The following is a 24693-nucleotide window of genomic DNA, read 5'->3' on the forward strand; positions in this document are numbered from 1 at the left end:
GATTGAACCAGGCCGACGAGACGCGTGACCGTCAAGATACCTAGTTTCCTCCTCTCTTCGCTTCGCTCCCTCAAGGCCGCGAGGCGGAGAAGACGCGAGGCCGTTCCCTCTTTTTCTCGGAAAAACATGACGTCAACATTCCTGCCAAATGCACCTCTTTTTTAGAAAAATACGGTCATCCGTTCGATATATTGCTGTATGAGTGATGTTTTGGTGTTTGTAGCATCCCGCTGCACACTTTTGCGGCGTGTTTTGGGGAATCCAGATTTCGGTGGCAGCATCCCTTTGAAGGAAAGCTGAAAAGGTTCTTGATAAAAGAAAACGAGTTAGAGGTGAATTCTGGTGTCTCTTTATGCCGTGCATATAAATATCACGTACATTTTTGCCGAAGATGTAACTAAACGCGAGAATGCACGAAAAACCTCCGACCAGTGGTTAGGTCATACTAGGATCCTTCGGCCGCCAAGCGCGTGTCGCTCGTGTGGGCAGCACGTGCAATTGCGAGCTTACGAGGCACATTCCCTCGCACTTACACCACTCGTGACGTCTTCTTCTGACCGTTTTGAATATAGCAAGAGTACACGTGCATAGCTTTGAAAGGCGCTGAAGATGCAGGAGATTGGAGATTTCGAAAACTCTGGATATGACGGCACGCACCGTGACTGAGGGGTTTCAGTGGTAATTTTATGATTTTCTGTAGAAAAATAATCTCGATATTTGTGATCCTGGAGGCCAAATGAAGATGATTTAAATGTTTTTACTTAAATACAGAACCACTTCTGTTTCCCCTTTAATGCGTCATGACGTTTGTTAGTAGCGTTCAAAATCCCAGTTTGTCCCTACCCTTAGCGAAAAGTCGTTCAAAATCAGTACACTCGAAGTGTACTGAAGTATACTAAAAGTATACTTCCAGTGCAGTCTTTGTACTGGTTGTATACTTTAAGTGTACTTAAAGTATACTTCCAGTAAAAATGGCGGTGAACTGAAAGTATACTCGTCCGTACAAAACTAGTACATGTAGTAGAATCGTAGTGCCCGCGGTAAAAAGTAGTTCAAAATCAGTATGCAGAAAGTGCACTTAAATATACTAAAGGTCTACTTTCAGTGTTTGCAGTCGGTGCACTCAAATTATAATAACGGGTATCTATCTATCTATCTATCTATCTATATATATATATATATATTGCGATTTTTAACATCCACACACTAAAAACGCGATAGATAGGCCGATGCCGTTTTCACAGAATATTTATGGGGCTCGGCGGACATTAGATGAGTAAGAAAACGTTACAGTATACGTTGTCTAATTAGCTTTTTCAATTGACAGTGAAATTGACCATGTTGAATCTTCAATATTAAAGGGGCTATGAATAAACACTAGCCCAATTGGAACAATTTGCGAAAAGCTGACGAGTTTTGGGTTATTCTTAGCTAAAACTCTGCCTTTCGTCGCCTGATTAAAAACAGCGCGCCGGACAGAGCGCAGGATGCTATTCTTACGTATTCCCTTCAGTCGAACCGTTGGAAGTATGATGTTGGTGCATCCGCCAAAGGCACGCTGTCAAAAGTGTGCAACTTCGTTCATGCTGAATGCGACAGCACTTTATGAGGGTTATAACTTCACTAGAAAATTAAATAATGCATAGAACTCCAGTATGAGAAGTTCTCGCTAACACAAACAAACATGCCATCACCGATATGTCATGTCAAAACCGCTAAGTCACTCTCCACTTTGCCCGCCCCTGCCGTGTGTGGTTCTTGAATCGAGGGAAAAAAGTGCGAAATTTGATAAATAAATATCTGAAAGCCCCTTGGCTGTTTCGTGAATAGTTTTGATTGTGTTAGGCTCTAATAACGACTGCCTCTAGGACAGCAATAATAAAAAAAGTAAATTTACGGATTTTAATTTCTTAAAAAAAATTTTGCCACGGTTATTCACCATGTAATGTCCGCCGAGTCGCACGACACACATGGAGAGTGCATCAACATGACAGTGAGCCCCCAATTTTCCTGAAACCAGTTGATTAAAAATTATCACCGGGTATAGCTGACATAATGTGACAAAGAGATGCTTCATTTCTCATTTCACTGCAGACCACGTGGTCCAAAAGTTCCCCGGGGAAACGACGGGCACTGTCATAGCATACTTACGTCGCAAATGCAACATGGACTTACGCCTAAAAAAAAGCACAAATAGAAAAATTAGCTACATTGTACGCCACGGAAAGTAGCGTTATCTAACTTGTCAATAATTGTCAATAACGGGAGGCAAAAGAAACCACGGCTAATAATGGGGACATAAGATGCTCCACCTTGCATACTCGCATGCAGCGCAAATCAACTTCTGAACCGCGTATGCCAAGTGGTGTCATGAACGGAAGCTCGCTCTGAAATTGGCTGGAGAAATCGGCGCCTTCATGTAGCGACCTCAAGCTTTCACCGAAAGTGTTTCATGGTGTAAGTCCATGTTGCAAAACTCTAAGACATCTCAATTCACGTGAAAAGAGATTGAGAATTGCAACAACGAAGAACACCGTCAATCCAGAGTTCCACACTGTAAAAAATCTACGTGAATTTAACGTGTCTTTCCCTCGTCAAAAAAGACGGGCACGCTCATTGTTTCAAAACACGAGGTTGCCCTCATTATTTACCTGCCGCGAGAGCCGATCCTTCCAGAAAAGCCGAAATACCAGCAGTGTCAGCATGCGCTGATGAATAAAAATAGCCTTGGCGACAAGGGAGAAATTGCTTGAGATAGTTTCGGTTTTACACTGAAAAAGGAAACCGAAAGTTTAGATAAAACCTAAGATGGACTAAACGGTTTGTTAATTTTTTATGAATATAATAAAGTGACATTATTATTATTAATATATTGATTTGCTTAGTTTTGTCTTTAAAAAAAAAGAAAAGACTTTTTGAAAACTGCGCAAGACCATCGCTATTGCAATCAGCTTCCGTTCGGCCGCTGTTGGAGTTCCGGGGGGGTTCGAGCATCGCTTCCTTTTTACGTTGTAGCCGTTTTAGCGGATATTTTAGATAGCTTACTTACGAATATCGTGTTCAATATTAGCAAGTGATTACAGAGAGCTGTGACACGCAGCGTCGCAAGTGGCGGACAGTCACGGCCGACTGGTGCAAGCGAAGGTGAGGAAGTTTCTTTTGTTTCTGCGAAGTGCACCGCTGTTTCAAACTTTGTCGTGTACCGTGTGCTTGCTAAGCTATGCTTGACTCTCACTATGCTCTACCCGGTTGTATTTCATTATTTGAGAAGAGCGTATTTTCAAAATTTATGGCTCTCTCCGCAGAGTGAGAATGATTCGCGTGCGGCGGAACCGAGGGCCAGCCGAGGGCCTGTCCTGGGCGCCGTCCCCACGATGGTCGCCCGACGACGCTTTTGCGGAGCGTTCAAGTACAGTCTGACGGCAGTTCAAGCAATCACAGGTCATGCTAGTTCTGACGTGTGGTCCGAACAGTCTCTCGCCAACGATTTGTTTCATAAAGCGGGAGCGAAAAAAACGTTACAAGAGCGAGCAGCATGATTTCTTGCCCGTGCTGATGCCTGTGCCATAGAGACGGACGATCTCTTTGCGCATGCCCAAGCGGCACGCTTTCCAAGTTTGCGATTGTGTGTTGTGAATAAAGTGAGTTTGGATGTCACGTTTTTTAGTGGCGGCGAAAGCCGCTACAAAAGGCAGAACAGTTAGAAAAAGCAAAAGCATGAAAAAAATGTTAAAAGACTACCAACGTACCAACTCGCCCAGTTATTCTTTGTCAAAGAATTACTGGGGACATGCAATAGTTCATAGCAACCATTTATGTCCGACCCATTGTATTGAATCTTTTCTCTAAAAGCTCAAAATTGTATAAAAAAGTGCTTATCATAAATTAAGCCGCACCACTGAATGTGTAATAGGGTATGACTTGTATGTGTGTCCTCAGCAAAAGAAAAGGAGGCATTAAAAAAAGGCCAATCATTTTGTTTGCTTTGTGTTAGAGCTTCTTTCAGGTACACGCAAAATGTGGGTGTCTACATCTAAAAAAGTGTGATTGACATTCCCCGCAGGGCTGCAGGCCTGACTCAGTTGGGCTAGCAGGTTGCAACCTATGGGAACCTGCAGGGACCCGCATCACTAGAGTAAAAGTGACGTCCGCCCACTGATCTCTGTTATGGGTGGCTGGAAGATGCATAGAGCAGACAGGTATGAAGCCACCGTAAGTAAGCGGCCTGTCTTGATAGCGAGCGCTTGACAGGCTTTTCAACTCTCCCGCGTGCTGGTTCGAACAGCGTTCAGGGTGCTGGGTTTTTTGTTGTCATCCCAAGAGAGCCTGCTTGTTGCGGAGTAACAGTGCATTCGGACCCGAGAAGTCTCCTGGGAAGCCATTCTACGTGAACATTTTTAGATTTTATTTTATCAAAAAGTGTGTATGTCCCCCTATTCTTATTATTTCATCCAGAACTAATTTCTGCAGCGCACTGGCACATGCGGAGAAGCGCACTGAACAAAGCAAATCTATCGCAATGGTGACTCTGCGAGCGCTTTGAAAGGTTTGAATGGCATAAACGACTTTGTTTGCGCGAGCTCAATATTTCATTCATTTTATAAAGTGTTAGTGTTGAGAATACTTTCCAGGTACAAAATTTTGCAATCAGGAGTAATGTTCAATGCATTCGTATCCATGGGGTAACTTTTTTGCATGACCAATTTTGAGCAATTTCGATAAAGTCGCAAAAACTAAGCCTTCGCGAAAATTAGGTCCTTTACAGTAGCACAATTAATCTTGAAACCAATATTGAATACCGTATTATATTAAATTTCTCAAATACAATTTTATTATTAGCACACACAGCCCTGAAATTGGCCATGCTCAGATGTTTTCGTTGTGGCCTTCATCAATCCATGTGCTTAAAATGTAGAAGCTGCAACCTTGAATCTTTTCTTTTTTTTTTCTTTATGGTGCCTTAGGTTTGAGGTAATAAATGTTGTGCCCTGCAGTGAACAGCACTACCTGTAGCATAGCCCTGGGCATGCAAACAAGGCACACCACCAATGTCTGAAATATCAAGCTTTCAGAAACGATACTGTCCGATTTTCCTTACCCTTTTGTCAGGATGAAGTTGTTACCATCTTGCCTTCCTCACATAGTGGTCCTTTGAGCGAATTATGTGATGTTATATCATCGAGTGGCATCGAGTAATTTCCTCTTCTCTTTTGACGCAGGATGTAATGGCATTCCATCATCACAAAGGAGAGTGTACAGTGAGGCAGGTTTGGAAACTTGAATAAAGTGATAAGTAGGATTTCAATTTCTGTCTTATCAATTACGCGAAGAACACTGATCATAATGTTTGTATGCTACACATACATACTTTCGGTTGAAAAATGCAATGCACCTCTTCTTTATGGCTTTTCTCACACAGTTTCAGAAGACGCCGGTACGTCATTCTCACGAGAAATAGAGCTGCCAAAGATTTCCTCGTTCATTTCCTGACTCATTTTTAAGAGTGCATCTCCCGATGGTGGCGCCTCTGCATTATCATCATCAATTAAGTTGTCAACGGCGTTTCTTAACGTTTCACGAGAATGGAGCTATAATATATGACATGAAATTTCACAGGTTGGAATACAGCCGTTCAAAGAAACAGCTTTGAAAAGTCAGCTTTTTAATGCAGGCGCCGATTTTTCTGGCCAATTTGAGACCGTTCTTTCCATTCAGAACGCCCGACATACACGGCGTCCCAGATAACTTGCACCATACTTAAAAAAACACCTGAGGGCTCTGCAGAAGTGAAATCAACTGTCGTTAGCAAGCGTCTTGAGAAAGTGCACAGATTTGTTTAATGCGCCTGGTTATGTAAATAACTAAGATTATTGAGCTAACCTTTCAAATATTTTTTTAAGGGCCAAGATGTCAATTGTAAAGTTGCAGGGCGCATAATACGTTTTCGTGCTTTTTTCCGGCCTTCAAAGAACGCACATTCGCGGCGCGCTCGCACGCCTTGATAGGGGAAGCGAGTTTTCACGGGGTATTTTTTTTTTTTTGTATTTCGCGGGCGTTTTTTTGGAGGCTAGGAAAAAGGAGCATGCAAAGTGCACCTTGTTGAAAATGGTTTAATTGGGTGTTTCTTAATGCGCTTTACAACTTTCCATTTCACATCTCGGCTTTTAAACGAAGTTTTCATAAGTTAGCTTGTTACTCTTAATTAAATAAATAGGCGCACTAAAACAATTTCGTGCACTTTCGCAAGAGACTTTCTAACAGCGTACAGTTGGTTTCACTCCTGCAGAACGCTCCTTTTTTTTTTTTTTAAGTTTTGTGCAAGTTATCCGGGAAACTCCGCATATATGTACTGGTAGTGTACATTTGGTACACTAAAAGCATAGATGTAGTGTACTAAACGTGCACTTATGGTATGCTAAAAGTACACTCGAGGTGCACTTATGGTGTACTGCACATGTACTTGGGGTGTACTAAAGGTATACTATTTTGTTTCATAAAAGTGTGAAACTAGTACGATTTCAGTACATACCCTAATTTCACTACTAGTATACTTTCAGTATACTGATTTTGAACGACTTTTCGCTAAGGGTATCGCGCGTGTCTGCTGGCTATACATGGCTCGCATGTGACGTCACACCCCCCCAATGCTGGTGGTCATTCTCACTCGTTTTTGCCGAGTAAAAGAAAATGTATGGTGCGCATTGTAAGCCCCAGAAGACACGCGCTGCGTAGAAAGGCGTTCACAATGGCCGTCAATGGGATGTTAGTGTAAGTCATATATAGCCTCTGGGCCGTGAGGATATTTGGCGTCACCGGTGGGATCCTGGTGTGGTTGGTGTTGGCTGTTGGCTTGGATAAAATGTAGGACCGACAGCCTCTGTCATCGGCCCGGAGGTTTATGTCCTCGCAGCAGTTACTCATTTTTACATTAGAAGAAAAGAAAGGCGGAGAGCCGTTGATGCTGCTGACATTGGTTGACGCTGGAAAGCCTTTTTCCCGTGTCTTCAAGAGGGTTTCTGTAGAACGATGGTGTTGAGGACCATCGCGGTATGTGCACCGTGAATCGAGCTCGGCCTCGTCGTGGTAAAAACGTAACCGTGCTCGATTTTGCAATGTGAGGCTTTACACGTCTGCTCCCAGTCGTCATCCTTTATTTTACCCGTCATTTTATTATAATACAATTCACACAACCACTTAATTATAGACGTGAACTGATGAGAGCATGACGAAGCAAATATACTTCTAAAATACTAGTTTACTGGTACAAACAACTAAGCATTTCTTTCTAGATGGAGATCTCGCTATCTACTATTAGACTTCGTATTTGCAGTCTTCTTTCCATACTTCAGATGTTGTGTTGGGGCAGTTACTTATGTTTAGGTAGACGTCCTTGCAATCTTGGGGAACAAAAGGAGGGGGTCCCGCTGAAAACAATTCGCAGCCTGGAAAACAGATAAAGAAAAATTTTGATACGTTGATACTTCGACTGGGAACAGCGTAGAAACACATTGGTCGATGTAATGATAGTTAAATGCCATTAGAGCTTTAACTAACATACCAATTTTTTGCTGGCAGTAAAAGAGGTTCGTAGATTTCTTTTAAAGTTATTCGCATGGTTAAAAAAAGAGTTTGATTATTTGCAGCAAGCAATTAGTAGATATAATTCAAGTACTGAAGGGCATCACTTCAGTGGCTACGAACTCATAGTGTGGTACTGAGTAAGGAGAGAGGCAAGCCTGTTTAAAAATCGTCAGAACCCCGCTTTGCGTAAAATCGTATATTAAAACAAAAAATAAAATTTCTATGACGCAGTCTGTTAGGGTAAAAACGTTTGTCGAGAAATTTTATTGAGACATTTGGGCACTGCCATGATGTTAATTTCTCACTAACTTCCTTGCGTTTTGTGGTCTGCTGCCATTAACCGAAACACTTTTACAGGCTCATAGTTGCGGGGAGCGACCTCGATAGCGTTGCTGCTTCCAATTTGGATGGCCATTTCTCGATTTATGCCAGCTGAGGTTAGTTTTATACTTCTGCGGCAATTCTGGGAGGGTACAGTCCTATGGAAATAAAATCCAATGTTAGCGTAGAATGGTCCCTATTGCCGGGCGTGTATAGACCGTTCCAATAATCGCCTTTTGTTCGTTGTCATCTTTGCCGCGTGGTGATAAGCGGCGGTAAGGTATGTGAAAAAGTCGTAAGTGGCTATACGAAAGGCATGTGTCTCATGACTTGTCTTCGGTGCACCGGAACCCGAAGAGGAGCACGCCAATCAACGGGCCACTTAAAGAGCGCGCAAAAAAACGCACGATGACTACGCAGCCAAGCGTACGTTGTCATAGGTTAAGATTGGGGGGAAAAAAGAGAAAGGAAAAGAGCTTGCGGGCACATTCGGGCGTTAAACGAAAGCACGAGGTCAGTAAAGAGTAGACGAACTTGTACATCATACAGGCAGTCATTTTCCCTTTGTAGCAGTCACAGATTGGACGGTTCCCCTTTTTTATTTGGAGAGGCAAAAGTTTGCCATATTATGCGCATGGTTTTTGCTTAAATGTGAACATTTCACATAATTGTAAAAGTCGAAAAGTTTACTATCATGTTCACCTTGTCAAATGCCAAGATACATAGCAAAATAAAGTTCCTTGGAAAGTACAGGATAATATTGTTAAATCTAATCTTGCCTATGTTAATGCATGCTACATAAAAAAAGAAACCGCGACATGGTAGTGCAATTTATCGGCCAATTTAAAAAAAAAAAAAATTGTCTTTACACCAAATGTGTTTTTGTCACAAGGCCAAGAGAAACTTTTATATTGAGAAACGCCTGGAGACGAGAAAAAAGACCCTCTTAGTTCTCGGCTTTTGTGATCTGCTTTAAAAGCTTCGAAGCGCATGAAGAGCAACACAATTTTGTTATTGTGCACGGTCCTTGCCCGAGCCTGTGTGGGTAAATGTGTATTTTATTTATTTGTTTAGGGTAAACTTACGCTGTAATTTGTATTATTTTTTTACAAAGCAGGCGGTCAGCATATTTGGAGTGTCAGCCTTTCTGTGTGTGTTTATTAGTTAATAAACAGCCACAAATGAATAAAACATACTTAGAACGCCCAACCAGTATTAGTTGAAAGTAAAAACACATACAGAAAAGTATCTTTATATAACCAAAAGATGCACCCTGACTTCGGCTGTTTTCAAACTGTTGTCACAGATGACCCAATCTTTGAACGTTCATAAAGGCGTGCACCCGGAACCTCTTCTGTTCGCAAATACCGGGCACTAGCATTCAGTTGATCCGTTGGTACATAATATTAAAATGGTAGAACAGCACTAAAAGCTAAAAGGACGGAGGACACAAGTAAGAGTACTACAGACACAAAGGCGTTGTGTGTACCATCGGGGAAAAATGAAAAGGGAACAGAGGAGCGCGTGGCTCGCGTAGGGTTCCTGTATAGCTACCTATACAGGAACTCTAGGGTCACGGTACAGGCTGCGCCGCCTGGAAGTGAGCCTAGGGGCGAGGGCCTCCTCCGATGTGTTTACGCCTTTCGCTCGGCTCTCCCCAGGCTTCGGCAGTGCGCCTCTTTGTGCGCTGAAAGCTGGCTCGCGCGCTTTAGCTGGTACTAGCGGCGAGCTTCCTCGCGCCGCACGTGCCGAGCGAGCAAAGTTACCTGTGATAGCTTTCAGCACACTGTTACTCGGGCCGTGTTCCAAAATGTACTCGATCTTACTCCAGGGTAAGAGTTTTGTACCTTGGCGTTCCAAAACCTACCCGCGTCCAGCGTTCTTCAATCTGTGTTGCCACGTGACACGACCCGCCGGAGTAACTCGGGTTCATTTGGGTAAGATTTGGAACACAGCCTCGATGTCATCGAGTGCGCGTGCAATTGTACTGGATTTTTATAGACGATTGCAAACTGGGCGACTGGCCGCCGCCATGTCTCTGCTCGAGCAGACACGCCCGTGCGATTACGAGCTTGCCAAAGCTACGTTCACCCGCGCGTTGCACGCGCTTGCATGCATGGGGCACCACTTGTGGCGCCATGCTTGCAATTGTCTATACAACCGCGTTCGCAACGGCTTTCCGAACGCGGATCCGCTTCCAGTGTGAATGAGCGGTTAAGGCCGGTTCAGACACTTGCGTTTGAGTGCGTTTGACTGCGTTGCGGCGAGAACCGAAAACGAGTCACCAGCACATCTGTGCTTCGTACGAAGCGTGGAATCCAATTCAAGGAATCATCTTGGCACGCGATATAAGCAGCAGGGATGTCCTGGTTTCTCGCTGCCGCAACGCAGTCAAACGCAGTCAAACGCAACTGTCTGAACCAGGCTTTAGAGGCGCAATGCCGAATCTTGGAGAGCGCAGAGCGAAGGGCGTAAACACATCGGAGGCCACAGACCCTCGCCCCTAGCCAGGCGGCGCAGCCTACCGGCCTGTAGCGGGAGCCACGCGCTCCTTTTTTTTTGCATTTCATTTTTCCCCGATAGCACATGTTTCTTTTTCTTTTTTTTGTTTTAGAGTTTTTTTCCCATTCTATTACTCGCCATCGCTCTAATTGCAACTGCGTTCAATCAGCTTTTGTGAGGCGAGCGTTCGCATTCATTCGAATGCTTGAGCAATACAAATGTAAAATAAATTATTAGAAAGAACAAAAGAACAGGACATACCTTCCGAACAGAAAAAAAACGAGGCAAAGTGTACAACGAAAATCCTTACGAATATTTCTTCGTATTTATCGGCGAGTACTGGGAATGGTGCTCTTCCTTTTTGAGTCGGTAGCCGGTTTATCGTAAGCCATACTTTTTCTACTCGTGGTGACAGAATAATATTTATGTTAGCTCCTTAAAAATTACGTTTTTGCTTTATCGTCTTCAGGGTCCTCACAAAGGACGCATTTTGTTGAAATTAATTTTGGAAACAAAATTAAAGTGGAGTAGCCGGTGGTATTTTTAATCGTGCGTCAAACTACCCACGATCTTTAGCCTTCGCTTTTTCCCCTTGGAGGATCTATTTGTCTAGACCTCGAGGTCTTTGGCGAAAGACCACGCAATAATTACAAGATAACCCTATAGTTTTATAAAATTCCTTAGCACGTGCAAGCTAACGAAAACAAATTTATTGTTAAGACTGATATTCACCCGATTAACCTTAAATTATAGTATATCTCGCATTTCACTTTCAATATATTTTTCAGTCCTTAATTTCTAAATAAATATTACGCACTGGGGGCGAGGGGGGTATTTTTTGTTAGTAAAGGGTACCATGATAGGTATTACATGTTTTCTTACCTATCCCATTTTGTTGATGCGTTGCGCGCAGAACAGCACATGTCTTGTTTGAGTTGATATACATAAATTTATACAACGGCGGCTGAGGAGCTGGTTAAAATAAAAAGAATAATAATTATTATTAAAGAGTGCATCAACCTAATAACTTTGAGTGGAGGTTTAGCCGAACAAACAAGTAAACTGTATTTGGTTGCTCGGGGCTATTTGAACGCAGTGGAATGCATAAAATTAACAAATACAAATGGCAAACTGTTTATTATACACATTGTTTAGATCTTTAGGTTGTGCCTACACTGAATGCTGTGACGCATGGCGTAGTTTTAGAGCGCAGCTCTTAGGCTGCCCGTTTCCGGCTTGAGCGGCGTAGCCGCGCGTTGCATGCAACGCGCGTTGCATGCAACACGCATGCAAAACTTTCATGCAACACATTGCATGCAAGCGGCGTAACTCCACGTTGCATGAAAACCGCGCGTTGCATGCAACTTGTGCGTTGCATGCAACGCACATGCAACGTGCGTGCAAAACTTGCATGCAATGCGTTGCATGCAAACGGCGTAACCGCGCGTTGCATGCAACGACATAACCGCGCGTCGCATTATGGGTAATTTCCCATAATGACGTCATGAGGGTTACCCTCGTGAGGGTTACGAGGGTTACTCTGACGAGGGTTACGGGGTTTACCCTCACGAGGATCACGAGCGTTACCCTCACGAGGGTTGCGAGGGTTAGTTACCTTCAAAAGGGTTACCCTCATGAGGGTCACAAAGGTTACTCTAACGAGTGTCACGAGGGTTACCCTCACGCGGGTCACGAGGGTTATGAGAGATACCCTCACGTAACCCTGCTTGAGGTCACGTGACCCCTCCCTGAGGTCACGAGACCCCCCCCCCCCCCCCCCTTGAGGTCACGAGACCCCCTTGAGATCACGTGACCTAAGGGAGTCACCTATCCCTCAGTACCCTTCCATCCTCCTCCTCAAGAGCTGCGCTCTAATGCGGCGTTACTGGGAGTTGTAAACGGCTTTAATTTTTTCTCCTCTTCGTCTATCTAGAAACCTCTCACAGCGGAAAGCGAAAAAGTCTAAAGACGGACATTTAATTGTACTCCACTGCCTCGTTTAAGACCGACAGTTGGCCACAGTAACGCGTACACTAACTGACTTGAATTTGCTTAAGTTAATTTGTGAGGCAAACAGTTTTCGAAAACACTTAAATTATGTTTGGCCTTTATGTGAATGGGGCGCATTGTGCAACATCGACGCTCCTCTAGCTCAAAGTACCTCAAGTAGTGCCAAAAATATTTAAACTCTTCTATGAAATTTCTTCAGTGAAAGAAAAGAAAAAAATCAACCAATATACACTATGTATGTGACAAAGAAACGTGAAGAAAGAATGATAAAATTTTCTGAAAGTGTGCTTCACAGTGGTCTTATTCTTATTACCTCTTCTACAGTAGCATTTCGTAGTGCTCTGAACGAGAAAATCCTCGAAGGTTAGCATCTATAATTTGTCTCAACCTACGATGGACAAGGGGCCAAAGCCACGGGCCGCCAAGTCCAGTCACGTTCCACACTATACTATGGCACGCTTAACATTGATTAGGGGGGGGGGGGGGGGGGGACGAATAACGCTCGAATCCAAAAGCGCCGCATCATTTCTATAGGTTCGACGCTGCGAGGAGCCTATATGTCGTGGCTTTCTTTGCGATGTAAACTTGTGGAGTCACTCAGTGCTCTTCGATTCGAACCACTGTCCACCCTTCCCCTCATCAGTGATCCGAGACGCGGGTACCGATTTGTGCATCGAAGCAAAATACCGCACAATTTGTAGGTGGCTCGTGATTGAATCTGGCGGTCCGTAACTTTTGCCTTTAGTCCATCGTAGGGTGAGACGAAGTATAGGATGAAACGTATTCCGCTTCGCACTGTTTACAATGTTTCCCATCATAATCGGCACTAAATAAATGTGTGCAGGTGAAAACTTGAGTTGTCTTTGCCAAAAACGAGATACAAACTCTTGCCAGTTGATTGAAGTAATATTCACTGGCAGTGTGAAGAACGCAGGGCGCGGAGATTCCCGAGCAAATAGTTATCGCACCTTATCCAATAAGATCGCACCGTTAGGCGATAAAAAAGCCAAACAACGAATCAGGAAGCAAGAAGCGGGACCATAATGGGATATGACCTGCGTTTTTAAAGCCGCCATATACGAGAACGCGCAAAGGGCAAGAACGAAAGAAAATGCCTCGACATTCACGTTGGGTTTCACTGTCGAGCAACGAAAAGACCCAAAGTTGCAGAAGCCTTTTCGCAGACTCAACAGAACCGACCTCAAACGCCACAAACAGCGACATGCTGAACTCTACACAATACGATCTCCGTCGCAACTATGGTTAAGAAGGCCTGGTTCTGTTATATGTTGTACACAATAATCTACGAACCGACAGTCAATGTGTCCTCCATGGCGATCCCACTCCTATACTTCGTTTCATCTTACGTCCAGGCGCAGCGGACGCAATGAGCTAATGGGACCAATCAAATAGCGTCAAAAACGCAAGTCATTGGGCCTTCTTTGTTTATGATTGGTTACGCGATGATAGAACACGTACAACATGACGAACACCATGATGGCGCGCTTTTGACGCTGTCTGATGGCTGTCGGATTGCTCGTTGCGTCGTCGGCTGCGTCCGGACTTAAGCTGAAGAGGTCCCGGAAAAGGTGAAAAGGTCCCGGAACTCTAACAACCGGTAGATGTTGCAGGCACGTAGCCAGGGGGGGGGGGGGGGGGGGAGGGGGGGCATGGGGCCCGGGCCTCCCCCCCCCCCCCCCCCCCCCGAAATCTTTCATTTTGCTGGGACCTCCTCTGCCCCCTCCTCCTCATACAGCATTTTGTCATGGACGGGCACCCCCCCGAAACAAAATTCTGGCTACGTGCCTGATATGTTGTAATATGGACAGTCAACAAAATGGCGAGTCTTGGATTTTCTTTCGATCTTATTAGTAGGAGAGTCGTAATCTACGTCGTAAGTTCGACGTGGACGCGTAGACCCGCCCTGCAGGGCGCGCCAAGGGCAGGAAATCGCGGGCATGGAGAGAAAAACTAACAAAAATGACGTCCCTTGTTCTCCACTAAGCTGGCTGGGGATGTCGACGATGAGGGCACGACGCCCTGGAAAGATAACAGGCCGCAGAAAGAATCGCCGCATGCCCAGGGGAAATTGCTGCGCCTATTTTTCAAAGCAAATGCGGTTTACAGTTACCTCTACTTGACTAAAGGGCGATAACTGAATTCACGGGACACAAAGCTATAGCAGTCAGCTCCTAACTAAAATTTTTTAAAAGTGCTTCAGCTTCCCTTTAGGTTGAAATGAAATTAAATTCAGTTTCGAACCCTTTCATAAAAAATAAAATAAACTCCTTTTGATGCGAAAAATAAATATAATTCAGAAAGTTTGCTTTGTCTACTGATGCGTCACTAGCCTTTGCTTTGTGAGGTAACACCAAGATTTTTTTAGTAACGCGAAAGCATGAACTGCCCCATTGGGCCTATTAAAATTGAGACAACGTTCACATTGTTTGTGAATACTTACTTGAAATGTTGAAGAGAAGCGCATTATCCTCAGTGTGCGGCTCAGAGGTAAACGGACGAACGGTTATGTTCAGGATGGATCTAGAATTTCGGAATAAGATATCTACGTCGTGTTTTCACTTTCAAAAATCCTAACAAAGGCTTCCGCTTACATTTCCCTTGAGCCGTTAAAGCGGTGCCCGAGAAGAGCCTGATACGTGCCGTTACGAAGCCCCGACGTAACGTTCACGGATACGCATTCACTTGGAGGTTGTGGCGTATATGTGCGATTCAACATGTAGTACGTGGAATTGCTGCACAGGAACTGCAAATAAATATTAGAAGCTCACACACACGTAAAGATAATCTCACGCACACCATCACGCAGCATGCTCGCCAACTTGTTTTTTCATGCAGAACATCTATATGAAAGAGTGCATATCCAATATCTGAGTGAAGCGTGCGTGCGCAGGCGATCTGGTAAAACGTTGACAGAATCCGAGACAAAATAGGAAAATGAAAATACACAAATGAGATGGGCAACACACAACGTCTCCGATACAACGTCTCGAAGACATTACGTGTTGTCTCTTGCTTTTATGTGTATTTCTTTACCCTGCTTGTCTCTCTCAGGTTAAAGTTACTTCATATCCTGTCAAATAACCATGATGTAGATTTTGAAGGCCCTCGGACCGAACGCTTTTAGAGTATCGGCAAATTAGTTTGTGATCCTGTCTCTGCGCTTGCTCCATACTTGCACTGGTTCGCTGATGCCGAGAAAGGCCTTTGATTGGAAGGCAAGTATTGCTTCAGCGTATCAGCTCCTGACTAATAATATTTGTTCATTCCGCGTTAACAGTACATTCAAAGCAATGGGTACCCGTGCGCTCGCTCACGCTCAGGGCAATTGAAAGCTATACTTTCCACATTCTTCACTCTTCTTTAGTGAATATTTGTTGGTGGGTTATTGTCCGTTGGGAGACTACATGCAGTTAGTGTAAAACATTGGAGTTTGGCGCTGAGCTGAACAAACAGAGCGCCGTCGGGTAATCAATATGAACTCCTCGACAGCCTTATAGGAAAATATGCGATAATTCTGCTTCTTATTGTTATCCGCCTGTGTGGGTTAAAGGCGAAGCGCCGACCTACGGATGCACCCAAATGTGGCTATAGTTCGAATCCCGACTGCGCTGCCCGCGATGTGACGGAAGCTTATCGCGGAGAAGGCGCCGTGCAAATTAGATTCGGCTGCACGTCAAAAGATTCACAAGCAGCCGAAATTAATCCTCAGTCTTCAGCTGGGGTGTGCCAGGTGCTCTTCGTTTTTTGGCAAGTGAAACCCGCCGATTTTATTTCATTTGTGTTTTATTGTTCATACATACAGTGGCGAGCGATATGAGCTGGAATGCGCGAGGGGAAACCAAGCAGTACAGCTCATTCTGTCCAGCGGGCACCGAGCTACGGGGCGGAGTGGCAGCGGCGGTGTTCCCATTCGTGGAAACGCGCCCCCGTCCGCGGTATTTCCCTCCTCCACCGCGCCCATACCGTGCGCGCCAAGGAGGCGCTTGTCGCCGCGGTAACGTTCTCCTATGCGCCTCGGCCACGAGGGCGAGCGCGTCTCTGATAACATGCACATCGCTCTCAAAAGGGATTGTCGTTATCATGCGCGTGCTGGCGGAGGCGGAGGAGGGAGATATCGTGCGGGGGTGCGTCCATGAATCTGAAGACAGCCGCTGCTGCTTCGGTGCTTGACTCGCTGCCCGCTAGACCGCGTGGGCTCTGCCTGGTCATCGCTGCAGCAGTCCACTTCATATAGCTGGGCACTGGGGGCGGGTATTTTTTTTTGAGAATTAAACACTAGGGCTGGGAAATTGGTCGATTCATTTAACGATTAATCAGATACTGATTTAATCGCAATTAATCTTTTTTCATTTTTAGCCCTTACAAAAATTATCACTGAGTTTCAATTGAGCTTCTAATGTACTTCACAAGAATACATTAGAAACTCAATTGAAACTCATTTCTAATTTTTGTAAGGGAATCGGTAAAATTTTGGCGAACCTAAAGTAATAAGAGTTTAAAGCTTTAGCTACGCAGACGTGGACGAGTACACCTGTATGAAGGGCAAGCTTTAGGTAAACTCGTAGACTCAAGTAAACTGTGGAGGCGACATTCCAGACAATTGCAGAAAGTTACACGTGTCCTGTCCGCTTCAACGCTCTTCGAGTGTCCGTTTAGCGCAGCACAGACAATTGTGAAGAATCAAGGGAGGCCACTCTTGGCGGGGGATATCAACGAGGCCCTTTGCCTTTTGCGGCTGAAGTAATGATCTGTGAACGTCAGTGTCTTCGAACTGTTCTGAACTACACATAAAGGTTGATTCGAAATCCAAATTTAACATCGCGCCGTTTGTCACACACTCAACAATGGCACACATTGTTTTGTGCTTTTATTATCTGTGAAACATGGAAATGAATGAGACCGGTTAATCTTTTCATTTATGAATTAAAAGGTGGCGGTTAATCGGGTTGAAAGTTTGATTCGACGCCCAGCCCTATTAAACTCTCAGATCATGCCTTTTGTCAGCCCCGCATGAATAGAGAAGTAAAAACACCAATCCAGGTGATGTCTCAGTATTGTACGTAATTACCATGTTTACTTTACTTTGGAATAAACTTTGGTGAAATAATGGTTGCTTTCTCTTATTTGTGTCATCATGAATAACGCATCAATTCATCACCATTTTTTGTTTGATAAAAAAACTTCGGTAAATATTGCAGATAGAGCGAGATTCCCATACAAGCATCGTCAAGGATAATAACTCAAGAACCTTTCTTTGAAGCTTCCGGGGCCTGAGTAGAGCTCTCCGCATCTAAACGCTGTTTCACAAATTTGAGTCTGCGTGTGGCCGATTGATTTGAAACCGGTTGTGACTGCTCAAAACACAATAACACTCTTGCGCCATCAATCTATCTGGTAGCGCAGGGACATCCACGATCTGTGTCTATATCTAGCACATTTTTGGGAATCACCGTCACCTTCAAGTAATTTTTGCCAATGTTATAGGCAATCATTTCTCATCTATAGTGCGTAAATGTAATGTCGCAAATACTGCAAAACCTTCGGTCAGTAGTTATACGCAGATCGCAAGCCTTCCCTGAGTATCTTATAGATTGCTGTAGTGCAAGTTCTCTCGACGGAAGCGGTGAAAAGCATATGTTTAACCCCGGGGCGTTTTAGTAACTGGTAGCATTACTATGTTTGTCTTTCCAGGATGAAATAAAAGAAGAAAAAATAAATGCCTATTTGTTCAAGCTGAACACAGATCCCTAAGCTTTAGGGGCATGGTTGTAGAGGAGGGGGCGACTGATTAAAGAAGAGTCCAATAAATTCTGAGAAAGACCACCGTTTCTTTCCGATCATTTTATAGCCATGACAAAGAAAATAATCGCAAACAAAAGCGTCTTCGAGGCGCCTCTTTAAATTATTCAAAGTTTGAAGACCACTTAACTGGTATCACAAGCCCCTACGTAATGAACCATAAATTCTAGCTCTCTCTATTTATGTTTCACAGTAATTCACTGTGGTTACAATACATAGGCCAGAATTCGGTTTTTTGCAAGAACTACGAACAGTTTCTTACCCCGGTTGCGTGTTGGTGCTCAAAATTCTTCGGATCATCTTCGTAAGGCGGGTCGATGGGGCTCACAGTGGATGAAAGCTCAAAATGCTGGCTGGTTCCCACGAGGAAGGTTGCTAGTGCAATTGAATAGAGATACATTTTGGTTTTCGAACGAAATTGGTATATCGCCGAGAATCTCAGCCTTTTATACGTTCTTAGAAACCTAAGCTACGTAAAAATGACAGACTGGAAAAAAAAGGAGACGAATAAAAAGAAAGCTAGACAACAGCTTTAATCCATATGGGAACTTTGGTTTTCATAACAATATCGTCAGGGGCACTGCTCGCTAGTGAACGTAGTTGTATTCCCAACCACGCATTAATGAAAACTAAATAATCTAAAAAATGCCTTTAATAAACGGATGTGAACATCCCCGATCCTGGGTTCAAAACGCTCCCACATTATAGCATTTTGTTTTGTACATTTTAAAGAACGCTGTGGCCAAAGGTGATAGTTCGCTGCATTCGGCGGCACGTGGAACGAAAGCGCAGGATGCACACCCCCGCCTCCGCCATCTTAAATGTCAATTTTCCCGTTTTCGACGCCTGTTGGATTTTACACATGCGTGCGTTTTCGTAATCGCGCCACTGTGCAGTGCGCGTTAAAACGACTGTGGTAGTGGTACACTCAGCTGTTTATAATGGCGTTTTTATGGAGGATAGACAATCAATCCTTTTCAGTCTCCCCCTCTGCCTGTTTTGATTCAAATGAGCATCGTGCAATCGCGCATATCTCTGCCCTTACGCCTCCGCGGTTCCAAAGCCATTGGCAGCGCACGTTCTTTTTTGTTTTCGTTCAGAAAAAAAAAAAGGGGGGGGGGGGGGGGGGAGGGATATTTTAGTTAGGACAATTGAGTCAGGCTGCGCATTTTTTTTTAAATCTCAGTATATATAATATTTATTTATCTCTCATCTCTTTCGTATTTCTCTACTGTTTAAACCACAAGACGATATCTGGAAGCGGCAGTCTTTGCGTTCCAGCTATTATTCAAGTCTGCTCTATCATTTTACATTCGAAGTTGCTTCTGTCCAGTTTTACCAAAGACTGTGGTTCGCAGATTTAATAAGCATTCCTCACAATGGTCGACATAAAATATATATATATATATATATATTTAAATACATATATTTTAAATTAAGCGTTTTCGCTATGTGAAAAATCACCTCGACGTGAATCTGCTGAGGTCAACACTGCTCCCTCGCAGCGCTGCTGCGATGAGGTGTATTAACGTGCTTTCCTAGAAGTGATTCTCAGGCCTGGCTGAAAACTCTGCCAGTACGTCGAGCTCAAGTTTGTGCGCAAGTGTAGTTTCCAAGCGTGACATATGCTCAGGGACGTTAATGGAAGCAATTCCTGGCAACAGACTAAACACGACTCTAAAGCGCGAGACACATGCGCGAAAAAACCATCCGATCCGACGTCCGATCCGGCAATACGACCGCCTGATCCGAAAAATTTGGTAGCTTCAGACGTCGGATCGGCGATCCGACGTGCGTCCAACGCGCCAGATAGTTTCGCACGGCGGACGGATTGTCGGATGCGTCCAGCCAATGACAGCACAGCTAGCGCGAACGTCATGATGACATACAGGGTCTGGCGGGACGAACAAGAAAACGGGACGGGCGCCGGGAAGCCGGACGCGTGGATCCCGCTGACCCATTCAAGAAAGATGGCCCCGGCAAAGAATGCACGCGCTAACGAGAACGAGCTTCTAGCTTCGCTCGTGTGAGCTAAACCGTCAATATGGGACCAGAGATCTGTGAACGCGGACCTTCGCTGGAATGCTTGGTTCTCCTGGGCGGAGCCGAACGGATCGTCGTGTCGCATGCAAGGTCGGAAGCAGCAATTCGGAGCGGCGTTCGGACTGTCGGATCGGACGTCGGATCGGATGGATTTTTCGCGCATGTGTCTCGCGCTTAAGGATATTTCTGTCGTAAAACAGAAAATTCTAAAAGTCAGAGCTGAAAAGAAAGTAGTACAAACTAGAAGTCGCATTCAGATCAAATGTGTTTAGGAAATCAGCTACTGCCTATTAGACAAAACCAAACAGCTGAGACTCCTCAGCTTATTGCTCCTGCTTTGCGTGTGGTGAGGTATGGCTCAATGTCATTGGTCAGTCTGAAGATATGGCAGCTTCAGATACTCACTTCTATCATCGCTACAGTAATTTTCGATTAATTCCCGAAGCATCAAGATATCCGCTGTGAAAATGGACAAAACTGCAGATCATTTTGGTGTGTGAAAATTGTGACATTTTTACCGTGCAGGGAAGGTTAATATCTGAGTATTGGAATTGGCGACTGAGTACTGCGGAAGGACGATCTTCATTGTTTTATTCAAATTCCAAACATAAAACATGCCGTGAAAGCAATTAAGAATTGCAAGGATGTCGTAAGAAGATTAGACATCCTAAGGTATACAGTATTTAGGAGACCTCCCTGATGTTCGTGAATGGTCAAAATAGAGATTTCAAGATTTTAATCACTCCGTCTAAAATTAATAAAGATAAATTCAAAGCCAACACTCTGTGCCTACATGCGCCATACCAAATTATGCATTTATTTTGTACTTGCTCAATGATGAAATTGCAAAGCAAGAACTGAAAATGTCTAAGTTTTTTGCAAAGCTGACCTCCGCAGATCCGTGTTGAGGTGTTTCATAAGAGGAAAACGTTCATTCTGATATATATTCATTTTATGTCGGCCGTCATATTGAGACTCTACCAAATCTGGTGACGTGGGTCATTGTTGCAACAGGATGCAAGTTCGAGTGTAAAAACACTGGAGCAGCTAGGGGACTCAAATGCTAGCGACCATGCCAGGTATACCGTTTGTCGATATAATCAGGTTTTAAAAACCGCTAGAATTGAGTCGTTACATTCTTCGGGAGGAAGAAAATGTGACAAACCCGAAAACACAGGCAGGTTGAAAAATACTATATATATGCATATCGTATATTGTATCCCTAAATATTTTAAAAACACTTTTCAACTGAATTCGACTTCTAGTTTGTCCTAATTTATTTCAATTCTGAGTGTTAGAATTATCTGTTGTATACTCCGGAACTCTCTGTGGAGGCGTGTTTAGTCCGCCGCTAGGAAGTCCTTCCTTAGATCTGCCCTAAGGAGGTTTTTGAGATTGCTTAAACTTGGTCACAACTCACTTTGCGGGCTTTAATCATCCTATAAATCCTGGAATCAAAACGAAACATAGCCGATTTCTATATTAAAAAAAAACACACACACACAAAAAAAAACAATCACAGACCTAATGCACTGAGGTCATCTCCGCCGATGGAAGGAGCATTGTTCTGGCAGCCAGTACGATATGGGACCAATAAAAAAGTTGACATTTCGTTGAGATTGCAAACGCTGTTATCAAAAAAAAAATGTGTATGCTTTTGTAGATGATGAAAGCAAATAAGAGTAGTCGAAAAATGTAAATTCTTCGCGTAGATGGAACATAATACTGCACCAATCGTCTCAAAAACGGCGCACAATGTTTTTTGTTTCCTTTTTGTTCTTGTCTTCCGCGGGAGTGACGTGTCCGGTTGTCAGCTCTCGAGCGCGAGCTCGCTGAGTTGAATCGTTGTCCGGGCTGTACGTGCAACGAGCCGTGCGCCATTTTAATATCAATGCGCGGATCCTTCGCTCGCTACAGGCTGACAGTGGTCCTGGTTTCGGAACTTGCTGCTTCCATCGTCGGAGATAACCTCAATTTGTTACAACCTTTGATTGATTTATTAATAGGGAAATCGGCCGGGTATCATCATGATTTAGGCATTTCTAGGATGCTTAGAGCCTGCAGAATGAGTTATCGCCATATTTATACTCCGTTCACCCTTAAGCTGAGACCAGAAGCTCCGCCTTCGGCACGAGCTTTCTGCCCTTGCTAACACAAGTGTGAACGCGCAGGCACGCGCAGCCAAAGGACTGAAGGCGGAGCTTTTAGTTCAGCTTAAGGCGGCTGTCCCACGGCGGCCATCTTGAACAAGCCATTAGTTGAACCACTAGATGGTGACACTCATCCGCGTGGCCAAACAACTGGCTCGTGGGAGTGATGTTCCTCCTTTGCTCTTAATTTCCTTCTTTCTGCTGCTCGCCCGTCCACGTTCAGCGCTCAGCGCGTGCTCTCGCTGACACATGTGGTCACAAACGTGCCAGTGTTGCCAGCAGTGCACGCTTCGCCCTAAAGCGGAGCCCAGGTAGCTAGCTCATCTACCCGAGCGAGAGTGCCGAGTTGGGCATATTTTGTTCTTGATACTGGCTTTAATCCGCGCTGCAGAGTTGGGAAAGCGATTTCATGAGGGGATCAGAAGCCAGTAGCTATCGTTCTAACTATTCAAGTGTTAGAAACCTGTTCAATCAATCAGTAAAGAATGTTATGAAATGATAAAGAGCATATATAAGACACGCCTTGTCAGGAATTCGTGGATCAAAAAGCTTTCGCTCGACATAAACGTTTTAATTAATTTTCGCTGTAAGTCAGAGCGCAGCCGACATAACAATTCAGTGAGGCCAACAAAGCAGAGCCAGAAAACTCTACATCACGGAGCTCGACGTCTTTTAGTGCGTTTGTAGTCAACGATTAAAGCAATCAAGCGCAAACCACGCACCATGGCCTTGCGCTTTTGGTTTGCGTGTTAGTGCTTGTGTCTTTCACTGCATTTTGATATATGATAAAACAAGCAATAGCAGACTCTTTCATCAAAACGGGTGTTCCGAGAAGCGCGTTCTACAACTCAGCATGTTGATGATAGTTTGATTAAACGTGATTACCAATTACCTGATCATATTAATAACCACTCCAATATTGTTGACATAGTACACCAAAGTGGAAGAATCAGCATGTTCAAGGAAAGAGTAAAAGCGTATTTTTTAGCCCCAGTGACCTAAACTTCAAAATTGTGCCACGAGTGGTTAGCAGATTTCAGTGTTTTTGTTATAGTGCTTGTGATATTTTTCATTAATAATTAAGTCCATTGATAATTTGATGTTGAAAAAATGTACAAATGTCTTTCATGTTCCTTTATATATAAATTTGTTTGAATGCAACAGAAATGGAGGATTTTACGTTAGCTGTGACATTGGATGTTAATGATTGTGATCTGAAAAATGTAATTGTGAATGATTTTTATTGGAAACTTTTGATTACGTTGATATTAATTATTGTGATTACGACGCTTAGCGCATGTCAATTCAATTACTTTTTGTATAATGCATTTTATGCTCACACATGGTCCTGCACACCGTTGACTGCCGCAAAAAAAGGCGTTGATGGCCTCGTCAGAAGTCTTTTAAAGCGAACAAATTATTTGCGTATACGAATGCGAAGGCATTCTTATACGTAGCGTATTCTTCCAAAGCCTGGGTAACCTCTGCGGAGGCTACCCAGGCTTGCTCTGCGGCCGGCCGCTGTGCAGAGCCCGGCCACCATCTCCCTCCGGCCGGGGCGCTGCGCCATGGAGAGGGCTTCTCTGTGGGGTGGCGCTCCTTGAAACTATGACGCGCGCCAGCCAACGGGAATTTATCCACCAATTCGCTGCTACAGACTACAGGCTTCGCTCCATGTGACAGGGAAATTAAGGTGCCGTTTGGTGCGGCTCCAAAAGCTGATAACGCCGGTTCGCTTGATGGGACAGTTATTGCTTTCGCATTAAAAGTACTGCATGCGAAATCATTGACATTATCCTATTCACTTCATCCAGAAGGTATGTGCGGGTAGCGAACCTGCGGCTTCTAAAAAATGACACTTTTTATTTATTGCGAATAAACATATGGTTTGACTAAGAAACCTTTTGAACGTCATTGAAAACAGCTATATAAGTGAAAATTCGAATAATTTTAAGCGCATGGTGCGCTAAAGTTACCGAGAAAGAAAAAAAAGGGGAAAAAAAAGAAAAGAAAAGGCAAGCGTGTCAAGCGCACGATTTCCTTGCTATCTTTGGCAGCCTTATCTGGTTGAAATTAGTGGTAGTGCGATTTTTGACATTTCAGAGACTAGGCAGTCATGAATCTCATGTCGCTAACGAAACCCGGCCTCGTTATGCTGACTGAAGAGCTAGGCATAACCGCCTACAAGGCAATGAGCATGCAAAAAATTGTTAAAGCAGTATAAAAAATTCGGGGCAGCACACGACGAAATAGGGGGATGCTGGAA

General features: G+C 44.1%; 1 protein-coding gene across 1 annotated transcript; it reads right to left on the reverse strand.

Moving 5' to 3' along the window:
• Positions 1-7237: 7237 nt before the first annotated feature.
• On the reverse strand, positions 7238-18648 carry LOC115314729. The gene is made up of 5 exons (XM_040216881.2): positions 18497-18648; positions 15027-15178; positions 14876-14955; positions 11287-11376; positions 7238-7442 (listed from the first exon to the last, which is right to left on the reverse strand). The coding sequence occupies exons 1-5, from the start codon at positions 18632-18634 to the stop codon at positions 7312-7314; spliced, it is 591 nt and encodes a 196-aa protein (XP_040072815.1). The 5' UTR covers positions 18635-18648; the 3' UTR covers positions 7238-7311.
• Between the last annotated feature and the right edge of the window lie 6045 nt (positions 18649-24693).

This window comes from Ixodes scapularis, unplaced genomic scaffold, assembly GCF_016920785.2.
Source record: "Ixodes scapularis isolate PalLabHiFi unplaced genomic scaffold, ASM1692078v2 PGA_scaffold5__190_contigs__length_132052651, whole genome shotgun sequence".
Lineage (NCBI taxonomy): Eukaryota > Metazoa > Arthropoda > Arachnida > Ixodida > Ixodidae > Ixodes > Ixodes scapularis.